At 36.7% G+C, this 24269-nt stretch overlaps 1 protein-coding gene across 5 annotated transcripts in view; it reads left to right on the top strand.

The window, feature by feature from the left end:
- Window positions 1–11839: 11839 nt before the first annotated feature.
- LOC5572965 (NADPH oxidase 4) overlaps window positions 11840–24269 on the top strand; it is a 33282-nt gene continuing 20852 nt past the window's right edge. The window contains exons 1-2 of one of the 5 annotated variants that reach the window (XM_021851469.1): window positions 11840–11937; window positions 12391–12468. In XM_021851469.1, the coding sequence (XP_021707161.1) occupies window positions 12406–12468 (63 nt within the window). In that variant the 5' untranslated portion in view covers window positions 11840–11937; window positions 12391–12405. Of the gene's footprint in view, window positions 12040–12390; window positions 12469–24269 lie in introns of all 5 variants that reach the window. The other 4 variants (XM_021851470.1, XM_021851467.1, XM_021851466.1 and 1 more) reach the window with 4 other exon arrangements.

Genomic DNA, 24269 nt, shown 5'->3' with positions numbered 1-24269 from the left:
CGCTTATTGAGTAAGCTAAATACAATAACTAAAATACATTCCTGTATCAACAGTTACCGGACAAACATGTAGCTTGTTCTGTGAGATTATTTAAAAATAATACAACAGTATTTTCTACTTCAACATGCAATTTCGGGAAATCCCGGGATTTTCCCGGGACAAGACCCTCTAGTGAAGATGAATTGAAGCCAAACCTCAAATTTTCAAGAGCACGGATCTGGAGAACCGAACACCCGTTTGAGCTGAAAACTTAATCAATTGGTCACCACCAGCGAGTGACCAATCGATTAAGTTTTCAGCTTAAAAGGATGTTTGAATCTCCAGATCCGTGCTCTTGAAAATTTGAGGATCCGTGCTCTTGAAAATTTGAGCTTCGATTCATCTTCACCTTAAAGTTAACCAAATCAAAATAAACAAGAATGCTCTCAAGCCCGTTTTTCAAAAAAGAAGTATTTATTTCTTCAAGGAAGGTTTGGATTCAAACTCAGGTTGCTGCTGTGATGCTGATCGGTATAGTGCATTTCGTGTGCGCTATTCATTGATGCTATAAGAGCTGCTGGAATCTAATGTTCACGAGGAATACTTAACTTACGTTCATGGAACAAGGCTTGAGAATTATTATCGTAACATACTGCGGAAAAAATCGAGAAAGAAGAAAGTTCAAACATTTTGAAACTCTGATGTCGGGGCCATTGATTTTCATAAGTTTCTGCAAAATTAGGCCTCCGTTTAAGCCTCTTACGATCTGCTACGTTTCAGGAAGATTCCGATACCTATCCCCAAAACTTTTGAATTCCCGTTGACGGCAGCAAATGGGGCCATGGATTCGAATTAACGGGGTGCTACTCTACAAATCTTCTCTGCAAGCAGGGGTCAATTGATTTCCAGAAACTTCGGCTTTGGCATCAAGTTCGTTTGTCAGAAGTAATTGTAAAAATACCCAATGTAAAACATCCTGCTGTAGTAACCGAACTTAAATGAACCATACGCTCATCCCGCGCAAAAGGACTGAACGACCACTACTTACAAAATTACTTTTATGACTGAATGTCTAGTCCAACTCTCGACCGCAAGCCAACCCGATAAACTCCTTTTCTCTTTCTCGCACCTATCATTTGGATTCTCTTTCATTCCATCTACCATTCCCTCATGCCGTTCGCGGGCATCATTCGTATGCAGAACGATATATTAACACACACAACCATAGTCCCTCATCGTCATCCTTCATTTCATTCCTGTCGAAGAGCTTTTCTGACACTCCTGTAAACTTTCGGCTACCAAACTGTACACGCTCAATGAATTTCAACAACTTATACAGCTTATTCACTACATCCTTCCCTTTGTCTACTCTTTTGACGTGCATTGTGTTCCACGCTTTTTTTTGACTGCTCAATTATTTAAAAAATATTGTCCATAATTTCACTGACAGTTTCTCAATCGACTACAAAATCAAAAAACAAAAACTAGGTCACTAGTACTTTATTCCAAGAATAAATCAATTTAAATCCAATTCAAATCCAATCCAAATCCAATCCAAATCCAATCCAAATCCAATCCAAATCCAATCCAAATCCAATCCAAATCCAATCCAAATCCAATCCAAATCCAATCCAAATCCAATCCAAATCCAATCCAAATCCATCCAAATCCAATCCAAATCCAATCCAAATCCAATCCAAATCCAATCCAATCCAAATCCAATCCAAATCCAATCCAAATCCAATCCAAATCCAATCCAAATCCAATCCAAATCCAATCCAAATCCAATCCAAATCCAATCCAAATCCAATCCAAATCCAATCCAAATCCAATCCAAATCCAATCCAAATCCAATCCAAATCCAATCCAAATCCAATCCAAATCCAATCCAAATCCAATCCAAATCCAATCCAAATCCAATCCAAATCCAATCCAAATCCAATCCAATCCAAATCCAATCCAAATCCAATCCAAATCCAATCCAAATCCAATCCAAATCCAATCCAAATCCATCCAATCCAAATCCAATCCAAATCCAATCCAAATCCAATCCAAATCCAATCCAAATCCAATCCAAATCCAATCCAAATCCAATCCAAATCCAATCCAAATCCAATCCCAAATCCAATCCAAATCCAATCCAAATCCAATCCAAATCCAATCCAAATCCAATCCAAATCCAATCCAATCCCAATCCAAATCCAATCCAAATCCAATCCAAATCCAATCCAAATCCAATCCAAATCCAATCCAAATCCAATCCAAATCCAATCCAAATCCAATCCAAATCCAATCCAAATCCAATCCAAATCCAATCCAAATCCAATCCAAATCCAATCCAAATCCAATCCAAATCCAATCCAAATCCAATCCAAATCCAATCCAAATCCAATCCAATCCAATCCAAATCCAATCCAAATCCAATCCAAATCCAATCCAAATCCAATCCAAATCCAATCCAAATCCAATCCAAATCCAATCCAAATCCAATCCAAATCCAATCCAAATCCAATCCAAATCCAATCCAAATCCAATCCAAATCCAATCCAAATCCAATCCAAATCCAATCCAAAATCCAATCCAAATCCATCCAATCCAAATCCAATCCAAATCCCAATCCAAATCCAATCCAAATCCAATCCAAATCCAATCCAAATCCAATCCAATCCAAATCCAATCCAAATCCAATCCAAATCCAATCCAAATCCAATCCAAATCCAATCCAAATCCAATCCAAATCCAATCCAAATCCAATCCAAATCCAATCCAAATCCAATCCAAATCCAATCCAAATCCAATCCAAATCCAATCCAAATCCAATCCAAATCCAATCCAAATCCAATCCAAATCCAATCCAAATCCAATCCAAATCCAATCCAAATCCAATCCAAATCCAATCCAAATCCAATCCAAATCCAATCCAAATCCAATCCAAATCCAATCCAAATCCAATCCAAATCCAATCCAAATCCAATCCAAATCCAATCCAAATCCAATCCAAATCCAATCCAAATCCAATCCAAATCCAATCCAAATCCAATCCAAATCCAATCCAAATCATCCAAATCCAATCCAAATCCAATCCAAATCCAATCCAAATCCAATCCAAATCCAATCCAAATCCAATCCAAATCCAATCCAAATCCAATCCAAATCCAATCCAAATCCAATCCAAATCCAATCCAAATCCAATCCAAATCCAATCCAAATCCAATCCAAATCCAATCCAAATCCAATCCAAATCCAATCCAAATCCAATCCAAATCCAATCCAAATCCAATCCAAATCCAATCCAAATCCAATCCAAATCCAATCCAAATCCAATCCAAATCCAATCCAAATCCAATCCAAATCCAATCCAATCCAAATCCAATCCAAATCCAATCCAAATCCAATCCAAATCCAATCCAAATCCAATCCAAATCCAATCCAAATCCAATCCAAATCCAATCCAAATCCAATCCAAATCCAATCCAAATCCAATCCAAATCCAATCCAAATCCAATCCAAATCCAATCCAAATCCAATCCAAATCCAATCCAAATCCAATCCAAATCCAATCCAATCCAAATCCAATCCAAATCCAATCCAAATCCAATCCAAATCCAATCCAAATCCAATCCAAATCCAATCCAAATCCAATCCAAATCCAATCCAAATCCAATCCAAATCCAATCCAAATCCAATCCAAATCCAATCCAAATCCAATCCAAATCCAATCCAAATCCAATCCAAATCCAATCCAATCCAAATCCAATCCAAATCCAATCCAAATCCAATCCAAATCCAATCCAAATCCAATCCAAATCCAATCCAAATCCAATCCAAATCCAATCCAAATCCAATCCAAATCCAATCCAAATCCAATCCAAATCCAATCCAAATCCAATCCAAATCCAATCCAAATCCAATCCAAATCCAATCCAAATCCAATCCAAATCCAATCCAAATCCAATCCAAATCCAATCCAAATCCAATCCAAATCCAATCCAAATCCAATCCAAATCCAATCCAAATCCAATCCAAATCCAATCCAAATCCAATCCAAATCCAATCCAAATCCAATCCAAATCCAATCCAAATCCAATCCAAATCCAATCCAAATCCAATCCAAATCCAATCCAAATCCAATCCAAATCCAATCCAAATCCAATCCAAATCCAATCCAAATCCAATCCAAATCCAATCCAAATCCAATCCAAATCCAATCCAAATCCAATCCAAATCCAATCCAAATCCAATCCAAATCCAATCCAAATCCAATCCAAATCCAATCCAAATCCAATCCAAATCCAATCCAAATCCAATCCAAATCCAATCCAAATCCAATCCAAATCCAATCCAAATCCAATCCAAATCCAATCCAAATCCAATCCAAATCCAATCCAAATCCAATCCAAATCCAATCCAAATCCAATCCAAATCCAATCCAAATCCAATCCAAATCCATCCAAATCCAATCCAAATCCAATCCAAATCCAATCCAAATCCAATCCAATCCAAATCCAATCCAAATCCAATCCAAATCCAATCCAAATCCAATCCAAATCCAATCCAAATCCAATCCAAATCCAATCCAATCCAAATCCAATCCAAATCCAATCCAAATCCAAATCCAATCCAAATCCAATCCAAATCCAAATCCAATCCAAAATCCAAATCCAATCCAAATCCAATCCAAATCCCAAATCCAATCCAAATCCCAATCCAAATCCAATCCAAATCCAATCCAAATCCAATCCCAAATCCAATCCAAAATCCAATCCAAATCCAATCCAAATCCAAATCCAATCCAATCCAATCCAAATCCAATCCAAATCCAATCCAAATCCAATCCAAATCCAATCCAAATCCATCCAATCCAATCCAAATCCAATCCAAATCCAATCCAAATCCAATCCAAATCCAATCCAAATCCAATCCAAATCCAATCCAAATCCAATCCAATCAATCCAATCCAAATCCAATCCAAATCCAATCCAAATCCAATCCAAATCCAATCCAAATCATCCAATCCAAATCCAATCCAAATCCAATCCAAATCCAATCCAAATCCAATCCAAATCCAATCCAAATCCAATCCAAATCCAATCCAAATCCAATCCAAATCCAATCCAAATCCAATCCAAATCCAATCCAAATCCAATCCAATCCAATCCAATCCAAATCCAAAATCCAATCCAAAATCCAAATCCAATCCAAATCAAATCCAAATTCATTCCAAATCCAATCCAAATACTCTCCGGCAATTTTCATTTCCAATTAGTGGTCGGAGAACTCTCTCTCCGGTCATTTCACTTATTGCACGAAGAACTCTCTCTCTTCGGCATTTTTTTCCAATTATTGCACAAAGAATTCCCTCTCCGGATTTTTCTTGTTGTTTTTATTATTTATTATTATTATTACACGAAGAACTCTCGCGCCGGCATTTTTTTCTCTATTATTGCCCGAAAAACTCTCTCTCCGGCAATTTTCATTTCAACTAGTGGTCGGAGAACTCTTTCTCCGGTCATTTTATTTTTCCCACTTATTGCACGAAGAACTCTCTCTCCGGCATTTTTCGATTATTGCCCGAAGTACTCTCTCTCCGGCAATTTTCATTTCAACTAGTGGTCGGAGAACTCTCTCTCCGGTTATTTTTTTTCCACTTATTGCACGAAGAACTCTCTCTCCGGCATTTTTTTTTTTCAATTATTGCACGAAGAACTCTCTCTCCGGCATTTTTTTTTTTCAATTATTGCACGAAGAACTCTCTCTCCGGCATTTTCCCAATTATTGCCCGAAGAACTCTCTCTCCGGCAATTTTAATTTCTATTAGTGGTCGGAGAACTCTCTCTCCGGCCATTTTTTTTATTAATTACTGCACGAAGAACTCTCTCTCTCCGGCATTTTTTTCCCAGTTATTGCACGAAGAACTCTCTCTCCGGCATTTTTTTTTTCAATTATTGCACGAAGAACTCTCTCTCCGGCATTTTTTTTTCAATTATTGCACGAAGAACTCTCTCTCCAGCATTTATTTTTCAATTATTGCACGAAGAACTCTCTCTCCGGCATTTTTCCAATTATTGCCCGAAGAACTCTCTCTCCGGCAATTTTCATTTCTATTAGTGATCGGAGAACTCTCTCTCCGGCCATTTTTTTTTTATTAATTACTGCACGAAGAACTCTCTCTCCGGCATTTTTTTCAGTTATTGCACGAAGAACTCTCTCTCCGGCAATTTTCATTTCAACTAGTGGTCGGAGAACTCTCTCTCCGGTCATTTTTTTTCCCACTTATTGCACGAAGAACTCTCTCTCCGGCATTTTTTTGTTTTTTTGTTTTTTCAATTATTGCCCAAAGAACTCTCTCTCCGGCAATTTTCATTTCAACTTTTTCTTCCCGGCCATTTTCCCCAATTATTGCTATAAGAACTTAATGGTACATTTACCATTTATTTCTCATTCAGATATTTTACCATTTACCGTACTGCGCCATGTAGTAACCGAACTTAAATGAACCATACGCTCATCCCGCGCAAAAGGACTGAACGACCACTACTTACAAAATTACTTTTATGACTGAATGTCTAGTCCAACTCTCGACCGCAAGCCAACCCGATAAACTCCTTTTCTCTTTCTCGCACCTATCATTTGGATTCTCTTTCATTCCATCTACCATTCCCTCATGCCGTTCGCGGGCATCATTCGTATGCAGAACGATATATTAACACACACAACCATAGTCCCTCATCGTCATCCTTCATTTCATTCCTGTCGAAGAGCTTTTCTGACACTCCTGTAAACTTTCGGCTACCAAACTGTACACGCTCAATGAATTTCAACAACTTATACAGCTTATTCACTACATCACATTTTCATTCGTATGCAGAACGATATATTAACACACACAACCATAGTCCCTCATCGTCATCCTTCATTTCATTCCTGTCGAAGAGCTTTTCTGACACTCCTGTAAACTTTCGGCTACCAAACTGTACACGCTCAATGAATTTCAACAACTTATACAGCTTATTCACTACACCTGCTAGTATGAAAAAATAGTTCTACAGCGTCATTTTATTAATATAATCACAATTTTTAAACATTTTCCCTCAAATTACATATATATTTTTTATTTTGATAAATACAAACAATAAATACTTTAGCTATGGGCTTATAATGCCATAAATGCGTACAAATTTCAGGGCGATGAAGCATTAAGGGGGCAAGATCCGTCATTAATTTCTGAATATTCAAAAGCAGTTTTTTCGTTCAAAATCAAGAAATTTTACAGGAAAATGTGTTCACTGTATTCTATTCTCCAACCGAAGCACAGTGAACACATTTTCATCGAATAATTTTTAGTTTTGAACAGAAAAACTGCTTTTGAAGTTTCGATGATAACGATGATTACGATGACGGAGCATTGAACGCTAAATAAAGTAATGCCACCATGCAATGCCAATGCTTAAGGCTAAGTAGCCCGTCATTCGTTTTAGAAACAATGATGACTAGCTGAAAAGTCATTTCAAAGTGATAAAACTCAGTCTTGATTAGGGTTACCATATTTGCTCTCATCGGATATTGAACGTTTTTTCAATTTTGTGAAAGAGTACTAAAGAGTACATTTAGCCTATCATGAGAAATTAAAAATGTGCTTTTTACTAATGCAATTGGTTTAATTTTCTTGTCCCGACTAGTTTTGTTTTTTTTCTTATTCTGGAGTCTTTTGTCGCATTAATTTTATTGGCGTCTAAAAGTTAGAGTTTGAAAAATTGATAACATGTTCACTAATTAGGGTAGATGTACCAATAGTGGAGGTACTAAGCACGATTGAATTTCATTCAAATGCCCAAATTCAAGATGCGCAATTAACGTACATGGTAATGTTGTAACGGGATGTAACGACCATTGACTTAATGAGGAAAATGATTTCATCGCAGTAATCCACGGCATGTCAGTGAAAAATAATACCTCCACTATTGATACACTGTTCCTTTAGTTGAGGTAAATTTTTAATTTATGTTCCTATAGTTGCGGTATCCGTTGTTTTCTTATGGAATCCTCCACTATAGGAACATTTTACCGCAGCTATTGGTACAAGCAAGTAAAGTTTTAACAATTTTAGTGATATTTAATCAGTTTTAAAGCAATTTGAACGCTATTTTCAACTATTCCGTGTATCAACAAGGCAATACGTCGATTGGCAGTGTCGGTTCTGTGGTTTATGGAATAAAATTAGTGAAAACGGCACTACTGCAACTATAGGAACACCCACAACTAAGGGAACACTTACCCTACGCATTTTTCTCGCCCAAATAATGCAAACAATTGTCAGATTCAACATCACAGCCACTTTTCTACAGTTTTATCGCAGAGAGACTAATTTCAACTTTTCATTATAGATTTCTTGTAATTTAAACATGGTTTCATTCTCCAATTCTGTAGTATGCTTGTTTCTAAACTGGACATTTGCTATGGGCAACAAGATTAATTTATTCCATATTTTGTATATTAACGTATATTACAAAAAAAAAACATTCGACTTCTTGTTGTAATATTGTCTTTAATAGTAAAGGAAACTATGCAACACTATCATCCTAATTAGCTGTCAAATATCAAATTGTTTTAAAATTTCAAATGCTTATAACATCCTTGCAAAGGGAAAAATGCCGGTGTCTTTTACCCAGAGAAGGATGATATTAGCAATATTTAATTGTCAAAGTCATGTGATATTAATGACATTTAACAGCTCTGGATGCTATATATTTTACATTGCATTCACACATCTTTGTTCAATAACAGGTTTGGCAAAGCGACGTTTCTAATGAAAGTACTTGAAATTATTCAAATTTACTTACAATTTTTAGCTGCAAATCAATTATTTTACAATCAGTTCATTTATGTAAATTTTAAGTTAGATAAATTAGCATCAACTAATAGCACAAATTCGATTCAACCAGTACTTGCCGAAAATCGGCGGAAGAAGCAAAAAATATTAATCTGGTTTATTTAACAAATCATTTTATTAGTAAGGCTTCTCGGTAGCATCTGAAAAAGAGTACACATGAGCCTGTTTAGCAAAAAAGAATAGTACACAAATTTTCAAGGCTAAAAAGAGTACATGTACTCTAAAAAGAGTACGTCTGGTAACCCTAGTCTTGATAGTTTATATTGATTTGAAAAAGTATCACTGTACGCGCTTACATGCATAAAGAATGCTGATACTTTTTCAGCTGTGTCAGTGCAAAACCAACTGATTTTCTTTCATTCGAAATCGTGAGATGAATTAGCAACAATCATCAACGACGCGTACAAATTTCGATGACGGCCTACTTCGCCTTAATGCAAATAAAGAGCATGCAACGATTTGAAACTTTCTTAATGAAGATTTAATGTGTCGTTGCTAAAAATATGCTTATAAAAAGCAATTTTCCAAGTAACCACGAAGCTATATATGCTTACTTTATTTTTGCTTCATAGTGCGCTATCAGATTCTGCTTTAAAGTAATAAAACCTTATAGAGCGCATTAAAGCAGAACTAAAGTTGAAAAGGGCCTCACTATAACACTGTTTGACAAAATATAATTTTTATATGGATCAGGGACGCGTCTATATGGGTCTTGAAGTGCTAGAAAAGTGTTGAAAGAGGCCGTTTTCAAATGAAAATTGGATTATTTTTTGACAAAGTTTGAAAATTTTGCATTTTTAATCACAAAAAGTGTAATAATTAAAATATCAATATCTTTTTCAATTCAATTATTCAACCATTGAATTTGTCAAATAAATATTTTTTAGCACTGGATGACTTCAGGAAAACGGGCACCATTTCAGGAGATTATTGACATCATTTTTTTATATGAATTTGGAATGTTAACGATCATTTAACAAGCATGTGAGGATGTGCACCATATAAATACTACTTTTTTCTATTTCACACATCTAGTTCATTATAAAATAATAATTATAGCAATGAGCAATGCAATCCAGAAACATTTTTGTGTCTGTTATGTATTTATGGGCTGATTGGTCTAATAAACTCTCAGCAAAAATGCAAAATTTATATAGGTTGGACACTGACATGTAAGTGGTCTTACATTAGCTGGTTTATAGGGAGACGATGGCAAAGTCTGTAAAAATGTGGTGATATTGTTATATGCGATTTTTATTTTGATAGGTACTCATTAGGATTTTTTTTTTTGATTTCTTTATTAGTATCATTTCAAAATATTACATTGATTTCTTATATCTAGGTGTTCTGTGTTATTAGACAACACTATCATCCTAATTAGGTAAAAAAAAAAAAATAAGATTTTATTAACATTATGTTAACAACATATTTCATTGCATTTGTCGTAGCAGTTCAGATTTTTTACAGATGAGTTGATTTCACCTGCTTATAAGAGAAAAAAAAAGTTTTTAGTTTACTCAACCTAACTTAACCTAAACATATAACGCATTAATCGTGGCAATAGAAGATTGTAACGATTTTTGCCTGAAGTTATTAATTATTTTATTTGACATTTGTTCCAATGTTTCAATATTGGATATTCTATGCAACTCATTACTATACCAGGGAGGAAGCTTCAGAATCATTTTCAAAATTTTATTATGAATCCTCTGCAGGGATTTCTTACTGGTATTACAACAGCTAGTCCATATTGGTACAGCATACAACATGGCAGGCCTGAAAATTTGTTTGAATATCAAAAGCTTGCTCTTAAGACTAAGTTTTGATTTTCTATTAATAAGGGGATAGAGACATTTTACATATTTATTACATTTGGCTTGAATGCCCTCAATGTGAATTTTGAAAGTTAAATTCTTATCTAGCATGAGCCCTAGATACTTAACTGCATCTGACCAACTTATTGGAACCCCTCTCATCGTTACAATATGTCTACTTGAAGGTTGCAAATAAAGAGCCTTTGGTTTATGTGGGAATATTTTTAGTTGAGCTTTGGAAGCATTCGGAGAAACCTTCCATTTTTGCAAGTATGAAGAAAAAATATCCAAACTTTTTTGCAATCGACTACAGATGACACGCAGACTTCATCCTTTGGCGGAGAGGCCTGTGCCATCCGCAAACAAGGATTTTTGACATCCCTGAGGTAACTCAGATAAGTCAGATGTGAAAATATTGTATAATATTGCTGCCTTGGGAAACACCAGCTCTTACAGGAAGTCTTTCAGATCTGGAGTTCTGATAATTAACCTGAAGTGTACGGTTTGACAGATAACTTTGAATTATTCTAACAATGTATGTTAGAAAATTAAGGTTTTTTAATTTTACAATCAAACTTTCATGCCAAACACTGTCGAATGCTTTTTCTATGTCTAGAAGAGCAAGACCAGTAGAATAACCTTCAGATTTGTTGGAACGGATCAAATTTGTTACACGTAAAAGTTGATGAGTGGTCGAATGTCCTTGGCCGAACTGTTCATTGGCAAAAATTGAAATTTCGTTGATGTGGGCCATCATTCTGTTTCAAAAAGTTTACTGATGGAGGACGATAGCTAGAAGCTTCTGCAGGATTTTTGTCTGGTTTTAAAATTGGAACAACCTTAGCATTTTTCCATTTGTCAGGAAAATATGCTAATTGAAAATATTTGTTAAATATATCAACTAGAAATGATAAGCTACTTTCTGGAAGTTTCTTGATGAGGATGTAGAAAATTCCATAATCGCCAGGAGCTTTCATATTTTTGAATTTTCCTCATACCAAAGTGAATCATGGAAGTGGTCAAGCTCTATAACCTGTCTGCAACTGGCCCACGTTGGAGCTTTTCCATCTGAGATCAACCATTCTCTTTGACCATTTAGTCTTGCCGGTGGCATGGTAAAGAGATGTAAAAGCGCGTGAGCAACTGCTGGTGTACACGCGAAACCAAACTTTAAATAGGGCACCGCTACCAAAGTTAGTGTGTGGCGAAATGGATCCGCGATCAGTTGGTTAGGGTTTTTGCCGGAGGTGAAAGGTTGTAAACACGACAATGATCATAGTTAGTGATTAGTGAATTTTGACCCGCTTAGCCTCGATTTGGATGTTATATCATTGTCTAGTGAAATGCAAATTATTGGTGCAATAAATCATACTTCTGCATGAGTAATGATCTATTTCGGTGCAATTCGGTACAACGTCGAGTACATGTGCGGCACGTTCAGACAACATGTGCGCTATGGAAAGACGAAAATCAAGTCCACTCGATCTCAATATAGTGCACATATGTGTACTGACTGTGTCACGATTCGGCTATTGTAAACAATCAATCGATGGCAGGCGTGAAGTCCATCGATCACCGCATCTGGACGATGTCAGTCGATCATTGCTTTGTGCTAGAATGGCAGAAAATTAATTCGTTTTTAGTAGAGCACAACCAAAGCAAGGCAGGTGAATAACCGAGCCGTAATAATTAAATCTCATGTTTTAGATACCGGACTTTAAAATGGAACGAACCAGTAAAGTGTATCATGCAACGAGAAATTTCATGTTCAAGTATTTCCTGGCGGTAAGTAGAAGTTATGTTTTGAAGTCATTCGATAAATCGTTCAAATATAGGGTGATTATATTTTATGAACCTGTATAGGCCTGTGTGAAAGAAAAGAAACTGAACTCAGATTTCTCAGCTAAAACGAGCGAACGGGTTTCAAATAATTTTTGTCAGTTTACTCGTACACATATCTTGTTTCTAAAAGTGGCCAAAGGTTCTTGAGAATGTTCTTGTGGCTGGAGTTATAACGGTGGGTTACTGGGTCTGGTCGGGTGAAAAAACTGCTGTTCTTTTGTGTCCATGTAGTTGCAAATTTCAAGTCACAGATTGTTTCCGGAATTTTAAGAAATACTCGTCAGTGTGAACCTTTTGAGAAACGATTAAATTTTATAATAATGTTTACTGCAAGATATTTTGAAGAGAGGTACAGCAATCTAAGCAGTCAATGGATGCGGGGTGTTGGAAACAGCGAGGTGAGGAAAATGACAGCAGGCGAGTCTGCGGGCTAGCGTACCTGTCCATGGAATCCTCCCCTCTTGTGGTTGCTATCGTTTCCATTGGATTGTTAATTATTGAACGTAGTGTTTCGATTATGGGAAAAAAAATGTTCAAGCTTTTGGAAGTAAGTTATTTTGTCAGGGTGTCTACTCGTTCACCGAAATAAAATTCCCTGATATTTCCAGGTATTTCCAGGTTTTATAAAAATAATTCCAGGTTCAAGAAATACTCTAATTTTATATGTCTAAAACAATATAATGACAAATTTTAAAGTGTTTTCGATTTGATAGGTATTTATACACTTCTAACCATTATGTAAAGCAAGCTGATACTATTCCAATATCCAATATTACAATATGAAGACAGGGTGGCCACCGAATTTCGATTCTGAAATTCCCGCTTTTTTCCCGGTTTTCCCGGTATATTTTACATAATTTTCCCGGTTTTTCATCTATTCTTTCGAACAACTTTAATTGAGTTTTTCTGTATCAAAAATCGTTTCTATGAAAAGCACTGCAACATTTTTTTTAATTGGTTTAAAAATTTTCAGTTGTTTTTTTTCATAGTAATTAGATTGTTTATCAATAGTTTCACTATTGGAACAATAAGTTGACTATTAGATTGTCGTAATCTATATGGAATCTTATTCCGAAAACTATGGCTATAGTATTCATCTGAATCGATTTGTCTCGCGTACATCGAAAATCAATGGAGCTCTGGAGCTATCTATCTAGGAAAGAGATGGTTAATTGTGCTAATAAAACAGATCCTACTCTAAAAACGACAAGGATTCAATTTGAATCATATTTACCAACAATATGTCCTTTAATCCAAACTTTGAATTGACAAGTTTAAGTTTTAAGATCTATAGAATCTGACAACCGTTCGCGGTGAAGATTTGATGGATTGTTTGCATTCTGGTAATAATAAAACGATCACAATTTCAGCTCAGAGCTCTGTTTGGTTCTCAAGACTCGTGCTCTTGAAATTTCTAGGCTTGGCTTTGGCTTATCATCATCTTGAGTGCATCTTAATGCTGAATTTCAGATATTTGGCCGATAAAAGCCACAGGTGTCTAAGTAAATCATCAAGATGCCCAAGTGGTTCTTTACGGTAATTGAAATTATTTCAATTCTTAATCCTCTAAATTTTCTTCATAAAAATAAAGAGTTCTCTAAAGCAAATAAGTTTAAGGTATGGATAAAACAAGGCCACACATGTAGAAGCACTTATCTAGGGCTCGCTCACAATTTTAATAACACCGAAAATGGTCATTTTTGACATCCACACACTCTCTCGTAATGCTTTTTGTATGAATATTCTACACATTTTATACGAGCTGTAAGAGTTTGATCGTTATTAAAATCGTAAATGAGCCCTTATTCAAAACTTTGTCGATTAGATCACTAGTGACATATTAAAAGCGTTTTTATAAATAGGATTGTTTTCCAGATAAGTTGTATTGAGCTAAGATATTGAGTATTGAGATAAGATATTGAGCAATTACAGAAGAATGCTAAACCAATCTGCAATAAGTAATTCAACTTTTTTTTTTTTGTCGGTAGCGATAGGGGTAGTACTGGCACTCTTAATCTGCCCTAAGCTCCTTCCCAGCATTTGCTTTTATAAGCCTCTATTGCGTTCATCACACAGACGTTCCTAAGCAATGTTGCTCAAATGGTCACTGTGTACCCTAGCAGCAATCAGCCCCTACCGTAGTTTTGCAATCTAGTACTTTAGACTACTATCAAACTATGATAAGGCCTGAAATGCTACTAGAGTGGTTAAAGTGAAGAACGAAATAGTTTTATTAAAAGGTCCTCATTCCCCATTTCATATCATCACTCACTATCGTCACTTTTATTTTCGACACTATCACGTATTTCACCGATTATCACTCATCAACTTTCGTAATACACTTCAGATATACTTTCCATTATATCACTTTTCACATCACACCATTTTCATATAAATTTATTGTCATTAGCATTTACCATCAGTTAGCATTACTAAGTAATTAAAAGATATTCAATTTAAATGTTTCATCATTTTTGTTGCTGTAGAGTCATTACTATTCAAACTACAATTTAGTACTATCAACAAAGTTACAATAAAACAAAATCACTTCGATCCATTTTTCTGCACTCGCTGCCATTATTAAAACTTTTATCATGCATGTTTGAAGAACTAGGCAATAATGTTTATATTCAGAGAAATGATTGCAAAATGTATTATGGCCTTTATTAAATTAGTGGAGTTCACATCATTATACATCATCGTTATTATATTTCTAACAAACTATCAGAATCACTTCCAATTTCATTTTCAAATTTTCATCACCATAGATTTTATTATAAACACACCATTAGCACCAACACAATCACTAAATTTAATAACAACAAGTGTTACGCGCAGTTCCACCAAACACACATTCTTATGTTGCATTATAAAACGATTGATCACACGTTAGCTTCGAAACTTAACAACCATTACTGATTAGTACAAAGGATGCTACAGCTCGTGGTAAACGAACTGAACCATCAACAACCAGCACTGGTTTATAAGTAACTAATGAGCCCTGGCGGTCCCTCCGTTCGAAGAGAACCTGATAATATGCCGAAACATATTAACAGATCCTCCGCCTGAATGCAGCCGTTTCATGATAAATCATGAACCGTTAGAGGTGTGTCAAAGTATTGGGAAGGTGATATGTTTCACAGACGGGTATTATTATGGTGCACCTTCTACTTTGGCACCGTCAAACCCTGTGATCGTGGCCAGGGCATCTGCAATAAGTAATTCAACTTCGATTCAAAATGTGAGTACACAAATATATAGAGAAAAATTCAAAAAATCGCCCTGACAGTGCGAGGACGAAAATTAAAAAAAAAGGTTTCGAAGCATTGCTAAGAGAGAAAAGAGTGAAACATTTTTAAGAAATATGGTGTAGCATAGAAGAAATTGAATTATGAATGTTTGAAAGCAACTGGTTCAAAATTGCAGATGCCTCATGGAAAAATCATAAAACATAACTACTTTCTATATCTTATTTTGGAGGTTGGTTTGTAGATTACTGCTTGAAGATGTTCGTTCAAAGCGATTTTCCCGGTGATCGCCTCAAATTCCCGGTTTTTCCCGTCTTTTTCCCGGTGGATCCAAATTCCCATCTTTTTCCCGCTTTTCCCGTTTTTCCCGGTTCGGTGGCCACCCTGTGAAGATGATAATAACCAAAGCTAAGTTTTATTCAAATGAATTGTATTGGCCAATGATGATGCCTTTTATTGCGTTTGTAAGAGCTCTATGAACTGAACAGAACTTTCAAGTACATCAGTATGTGTCTTCTTGAAAGTGTTTTAGTACAAATTATGTATCATTTATTTCCATCGGTCGTTTGGATAACTAAGACAGCTTCGAGGGCGCAAAATTAAACTTTATTTGGATATGTGGCAATATTTTACAATAAATACTAAATTTACCGATGTATTAGCAAGTTACCACACAGCAAAAAAGGCAAATTCTTTCAAATATCCCAAATTAAATGAATCGTGTTAATCATCTGCTGCATATTTGAATTAACAAAAATAATTCGTATAACTTTTGGATTTCGGATTTTTTTTATAATACAAACAATGATTATCAAGCCCCTGGGTAATCACGTTCGACCATATAACATTCAACTCTCGCATAATCTGGGATAACGCCCTAGAAGCCGCATTGGTAACCACGTTTGTAGCTCGTTGTTTCTGAGCAAAAGAATTATTAGGCATCCAAACCAACACTACTGGCAAGTATGGAATGATCCTTTTTTCACCATATCGTCGTTAAATAACGTGAAACTCCATTCAAATGCTTAGAAACAACGAGCTACACACATGGTTACCAATGGCTTTTAGGGCGAGATCATAAGCTATGCGAGAACTGTAGCAATATAAATAAATTACAATTTTTTGCATTTCATTCGAAAAAAATCTAAATTAATCATGATTGTTCGAAATTTTGAATTTAAAGTTGTTTAAATTCCAGTTTACTTTTTGAAAATTGTTTTTTCTGGAATTAAATATTTTACAATAATTTACAAAATTGTGCATGGTAAATAAGTTTGTTGAAAATATGAAATTAAGAAATCTCTTCCCAAAAAAAAAAACGAGATTAAAAAGTAATCAAAAAGAGACCGAAAAGAGACAAAACAGTAATCAGAAAACGAAACCTAACAGGAACCAGGACAAAATAGTTTGATCAGACCAGACATTTCTCTAAAAATATTTTTAAAACTATTTTTTTAAATATTTTTGTGGCATTACGACGATATACAAGCACATCTGGTATATACCAGTAAAGGACAGACATTCATTGATGTATTGCGACGACATTATGAGAGGGATGGATTGATATCTATATTTGACATTTTCACTCTCCAAAAATTTTCCTAAGGAATTCCTCCAAAAAAATTGTTTTGGATATCTCAAAATAGAACCAGGATTTTTACATTAAATATCACAAAAAAATATCTCAAGGCTTTCATCAGAAATTCCTTCACATATTATTTCAGATTTCAAAACTGTTTTCTCAAGCATTCTTCGAGGAATTTTATCCAAAGAAATTCGAATGAAATTTCCCAGAAAGCTATAAAATTGTTGAGAAAATTCGAGAAGCATTCCTGAAGCAAATTTACGGGTATCTTTTGTTACAGTTACTTATGTAAAATGAAAAATGTTTGGATGAACTCCAGTAATTGTTGGATGAAATGCTGGAGAAATTCCTAGAAAACAAAATCTAAAGAATAACCGTAGATGAAATGGCGTTGAAATTCTTGTCGGGTTTTCTTGGGAGAAATTCTGTGGGAAACTTTAGACATCTCTTAAATAAACGACTGTAGAACTCGGTTGAATAGTTAGTGAAAAATATCTGGAGGAAGTCCCAGGAAAGTCTTTGTTCAAAGTACTCCCTGAGAAAATTACTAGAGGTAGTAACGTTGAAATGTTCAAGGATTTCCTGAAGCAAATTATGGAGGAACTCGTGTAAGCATCCTATGAAAAATATGCTAAAGGAATTTCTTGAAGAATTCCTGATAAAATCTCTGAAGAAACCACAAGGAAATTTCTTGAAGCTGTTCTCGAGAAATACGAGAAGAAATTGCATCTCAGTTATCTGCAAGCAAGTTATGGAAAAAAAAGAGACTTTAGAGACTTCAGACACTTTTTATCAAAAATTGAGACTTTTTAGAGACTTGCATAGAAATGGTATCTAAAAAGAAACCTGCTACCAGCCCTAGATATGTTAATCCTTTACCGAATAGTTTTAGATCATGTTTTGATAAGCTGATGAAATTTCATACTCGAATGGATCCTCACTGAATAGCTCATATAGTATGTTGAGAGGAGCGCAGCCGATTTTTTTTTTCGAATGAAGAGAGTTTTCTGGCAATTAATGATAGCTCTGTTATGATAGCTGATAGCTTTAGTTAAGACGCAAAAATACTTTGGCGTGACAATATTCTATCATGAATTACTGCCTCATCATAATTTCCCTGATTGTGGTCGAAATTCCCTGAGAATTCCAGGTATTTTCCAGGTTGAATAAAATTCCCTGATAATTCCAGGTTTTCCAGGTTTTTCCAGGTAGTAGACACCCTGTTTGTAGTTTTATCTAAAAACTAATGGTAATCTTGCTGTTTTCAGAGTACAGTAAACTCAAATGAAAAGACATGCCACATACTCAGTGTGGAGTTGTATTCTTCCAGGGAATCGATCAGAAGAATCGCAAGAGAATTGAATGGGAGGATGTTATCCATAGCGTAGGTACACGGCGATGATCTACGATGAAGAGAGAGCTCGTCGAAACTTTATGCTATCGCGTACCACCGATTGATTCTCGAAATCCGGAACATGCGGACGGATATGAAGTTATTGGCACTACGATATACTAACGATTGTTTTTTTCAGCATGGAAAACTGATCGGTGAATACAGGCCACAATGTAGCATTGCTTAATCGTTGAAAATGACGAGTGTGTACTACGCTGACCTGTAACACATACTGCTCAATAAAATGCGATTCAATTTTGCATGTTTTTTTGGAATGTATTCCGTTTGCCTGAATCCATATATTTATTCGTTCACAATTCAATTCTCTCGCTGTTGTATTGTGCACAATACTGTTGAAAAAAAAATCCGCTTTTCCTACACAGAAGCTGCCTGATAATTTAGATGATGGCAAACCGTGCGACATCCTCTTATTCTCAGTTTTGTTGTATTTTGTAAATAAAATCATGATGCTGAGTATGTACAGACTGTGGGAATAGAACTGACGTATTCTGAAACAAAATGATGTCAGTGGAAAAACTTTCCTAGTATTTCATGGCTTGCTGACGTGATCGAGAATAGCAAACCTGCCAGCTGTCATCTAGTTTCCAATATGGCGGAATGCTGTACTTGACACATCGTACTACCTCCCTTCTAAATACCTTGGTTTACTGCATTTGATTGATCCTAAAAATGACCATTTTCGGATCCCTAGGACGCCTCAAATTTACTATAAAATGACCAATTTGTATTCAAACAATTGTGCCAAGCTTATGGAATCGCATTTTTGTGAACCAGCATGTTTGATCTCTACTTTTCGAGAAACAGTTTAGTATCCTTCAAATCTATAACCAGTTCTACAGGGCGTATTTGAGAGGCCACATCCTAAACATTCTAAACGATCCAAATCTCTTCGAATATAATGTTGAATAATAATTTATGCAAATTAAAAAGATTTTCATTGCAAATGAATAAAGATAACTTGGCATGCCCCAAACAATAGCCTTTTTTACCCGACATGGCCCAGTGACCACCGGGATAATTCCAGCCACAGGTTCCCTGGTTCCCCTTTCCGAAACTTGATATATGTGCGAGTATACTGCCAAATAAATTAAATCCGTTAAGTATTCGCTGAGCGGTGAGGGGTGCAGTGTTCTTGCTGTCACTCAGGCCTATACCTACCTTACCTTACCTTGATGGCTACAGCGTAGCGTCACGCTATTGCCGGGCGTAGTGTAGAGCTCCATCTTCGTCGGTCTTGAGTGAAACTTCTCCAGTTGCCCCGAATGTTTAGGGTCGCCAGGTCCTCTTCCACTGCGTACAGCCAGCGTATTCGTGGTCTTCTCCGAAGCCGACGACCTCTACCTGGTTCCCTTCTGAATATTATTTTCGCAATTATTTCTTCCAACATTCCCTCTAAGTGACCAGCCCACTGAAGTCTGCCGTATTTTACACGCTTGATAACATTCGCATCTTTGTACACTTGATACAACTCGTGATTCATGCGTGTGCGCCACACACCATTTTCGAGTTTCCCACCGAGTATTGTCCGCAGCACTTTATGCTCGAAAACACCGAGAGCTTTCCGGTCTAACTCTTTCAACGTCCACGCTTCGTGCTCGTTGAGAGCCACCGGAAGAATCAATGTTTTATACAGGGCGAATTTTGTTTCTGTTTGCAAGCTGCGGGATCTAAGCTGGTTGCGTAGTCCGTAAAAGACCCTATTCGCAGTCACAACACGTCCTTTCACTTCGCGGAAAACGTCGTTGTCACAAGTGTTCCAAGGTAAACAAATTCTTCAACAACTTCAAACACATCACCATCGAACACTACCTCAGCACCTGCAATCATTTACTTCGTTGAGGTAGAATTAATGGTCAGGCCTATCCTCGCTGTCTCCCTCTTCAGAGGCACGAAGGCCTCTTCCACTGACCTGCGATCGATTCCAATTAGGTCTATATCGTCCGCAAAGCCAAGCTTGTGCGACCTTGTGATAATTGTAGTAGATAACATAATAAAAAAAATAAAAATAAAAAAAAAAGTTTAAATAAAATCATTGATTAAGGATGGATTTCAGTTCTGTTGGTATGGCAGCACTGATCCAGAAAGAAAAGAGAAGAGAGGGAGAGAGAGCGAAGAGAATAGAAAGCAGTCTTCAACTTCTCGTTCGGAATACGATCATCAATACCAATCGACCAAGGGAGGCCTTCACAGATTCACCAATCAGCAGTTCAAAACAAACCGAGGAGGTTTTCATCAGGAGTGGTCTACACCTGAGAGAGACTCGCGAAGAGGAAAAATATCAACGTCATATGCAGCCCAATTTCCGCTGTCATGAAACGTCAAATGCAGCCCACTGTTTTTATGGCTGCAAAAGTGAAAAGTATTGTATTCACAATAAACTGTGATTAAAAATGTCAGTCGGCGAAACAGATTTTTGCAAAGTTTCTGATAAATCTCAACACGAGATTTGTTATTTCTAATTTCTGCAACGTTTGCTGGCATAAAATTTCCCTTAAAAAGCAATTTATGATTCGGTGTGATGCAAACGCAATCATATATTGCTGAGAGGTTCATGTGAGGGTTTGAACGGCTTGCGCATGATTGGTATAAACACAAAGTGGAATAAGAAAAAACTCAGCAATCACAGAAAAAGAAGACCGTCTTCGCGAGTCTCGTCTCAGGTCTACACAGCCTAAGCAAAAATCATGTTGGCGCTGCTTAGGTAGATATCATCCGGCCTACAGTTGTCCAGCGATCGACAAAGCATGGCGCAGTCGGTAGGATTGTAGTGATTTTGGTAGTGAATAGTGAATATCAAAGCTAATCATTAATGGCTGGACGGTTGAAAGTGTGGTTAAAAAAAGTATCGGATGAAATCAAAAATGCAAGTAAGTTGTTATTCTTTAGAAATTCTTACTGAATTTTGACAACAGAAGTGATGCTAGCAATCTTTTGATTAACAAGCATCACAAAGACCGTGGACTGAAGGTGTTTGTTTCAATTTTGAGATGTGTAAATATCAGCATGATTCGCATTTCAGTACAGTACCGTACAGTTTGTGCTATGCAGTGATATCGCCGCTGAACTCTCGCTACTTTTTTTTCTATCGGTATCGGGGGGTTTTTTTCTAGAAATTATTAGACAAGTCTGACAGCTTTTGACGAACTTCTCCACCGCCGTAGTAATATCAGGCCACTAGAAGTATTCTCGAATGATACGTTTCATTGCTGCGATACCCAGATGACCCTGGTGGGCTGCTTCCACCTACTCAAGATTTATGTTCGTGGTGGAAATAAAGTCTATCAACGCCAGAATTACAATTGCCGCCTTGTCGAAAGTTTTCGAAACGTGGGGCCTACCAATGATCTTACAGAGTGATAATGGCCCGCCGTTTTTCAGCTTGGAGTTTACTGATTATTGGGAACAAAGAGGTGTAAAAGTTCGAAAATCCATTCCTCTTAATGCCCAATCCAATGGCGCTGTAGAGCGCCAGAATCAAGGAATTATGAAGGCCTTGACAGGTAGCAAGGAGGATGGAACAAATTGGAGACGCGCACTTGAAAAATATGTCCACGTTCACAATACAATCAAACCACACTCTAGACTGGGAGTAACTCCCTTTGAACTTTTAGTTGGTTGGAAGTACAGAGGATCATTCCCTGCCCTTTGGGATTCTAAATCTGATAAGGAACTGGATCGCCACGATGTTCAGGAGCAAGATGCTTTGGCTAAACTGGTCAGTAAATCCTACGCAGACAAACATAGAGGTGCAAAACCTTCTGACATTAAGACAGGTGACAAAGTAGTAGTAGCAGTTCCCAGACAAAACAAGATTGATCCAACGTTTTCAAAAGAGAGATATACGGTTTTGTCACGAGAAGGAGCAAAGGTCGTTATTCGTAGCAACCGGGAAGTCCAGTACGCTAGAAACGTCCAGGACGTTAAACGAGCTCCTGAATTGGCAGACGAATATGCAGAAGACGAGTCTCGTAATGAGCAAGGAACCAATACGGACGGTCATCCTACAAGTGATCGAGTCACTGATGAGGGCGAACATGTTCGAAGATCGGATGCAGATAATAAACAAGTAACACCTGGTAGACCCAAAAGAAACATAAAACAGCCAGAAAGATTCAAAGATATGTTCGTTTATTACATTTTTGAGTGACTCTGTCGTCAAGTTCTGTGGGATTCATTATTTTGAAATACGAAATTACGAAATTATTGCAGAAGATAAACTCTTGAAAGCAATATTTTCATAACTTAATTAAAATGAACAATGAAAATAAATGTTGAATAAAAATATAATAGACGTTGCTTTTTTTTCGTTATAATAAGGACGTATCCAAAACATACGGGCCTTCCTTAGCTGAATGGTTAGAGTCCGCGGTTACAAAGCAAAGCCATGCTGAAGGTGTCTGGGTTCGATTCCCGATCGGTCCAGGATCTTTTCATAATGGATTTTTTTTTATTTCCCTGGGCATAGAGTATCATCGTACCTGCCACACAATATACGATGCCAACTTTGGCAAAGAAAGCTCTTAGTTAATAACTGTGGAAGTGCTCATTGAAAAGAAGTATCCCAAACATTAATGGTCTTTATTTCGGAGAGATTTTGCGTATTATGTACGTAATAATGAAACCTAAGTCTTTATGCTTGAAAGTATTTGTTGTTCGCTGTGCATATATAGAATTCTGGTACAATTTTCGAAGATGATCAAAAAACAACTAGGGTAACGGTCGTATTTTGGACCCCCTAAGGAAGTGACTTTAGTTTTGTGTCCCAATTAATTATTTGCACAGCGTAATCAAGTCAAAGAACATGTCAAAATGTAAAGAAAAAACTTCCTCTACGAGATAAAAATATCCAAAATATATTGGTTACCCTATTCAAAGATGTCAAAGTGCTTATAATAATTGCTGTCCGAATTGCGTGTGTGACATACTACGAGTAGGGGAGAAGGTGAATGTAGTAGATAACATAATAAAAAAAAATTAAAAAACATCATTGATTAAGGATGGATTTCAGTTCTGTTGGTATGGCAGCACTGATCCAGAAAGAAAAGAGGAGAGAGGGAGAGAGAGCGAAGAGAATACAGGAGAAATGTTAGGCTTTCCTGAAAAGCGAGTCAGTCTTAAAATTGATTTCAAAACGGAAGAACGTATCGGTCGTACGGAAATCACGTTTGCGGGATGATCAGGAGGAATTATGATCAGCCATCCGGCGGTCATGCAGGACCAGGATCCGGTTCAGGACGCTCAGAACACGACAATAATAGTGCCATTTCTCTGCACGCCAGATCTCCTAATAGCACCCTCGAGTGCAATGTTGAACAGTAAATTCGAAAGTGCGTCTCCCTACTTCAACCCGTCTAACGTCACGAACGTGGTTGACACCTCGTCTGCGATCCGAACACTTGATTTCGAACCATCCAGCGAAGCACGTATCAGCCTAATTAGTTTCGCCGGAAAACCATGTTCAGACATTATCGAGTGTTGTTTGATCCTTCGACCTTGA

The sequence above is a fragment of the Aedes aegypti genome, chromosome 3 (genome assembly GCF_002204515.2).
Source record: "Aedes aegypti strain LVP_AGWG chromosome 3, AaegL5.0 Primary Assembly, whole genome shotgun sequence".
NCBI lineage: Eukaryota > Metazoa > Arthropoda > Insecta > Diptera > Culicidae > Aedes > Aedes aegypti.
Note: the sequence above shows the minus strand (reverse complement) of the source record. Positions and strands in the feature narration are given on the sequence as shown.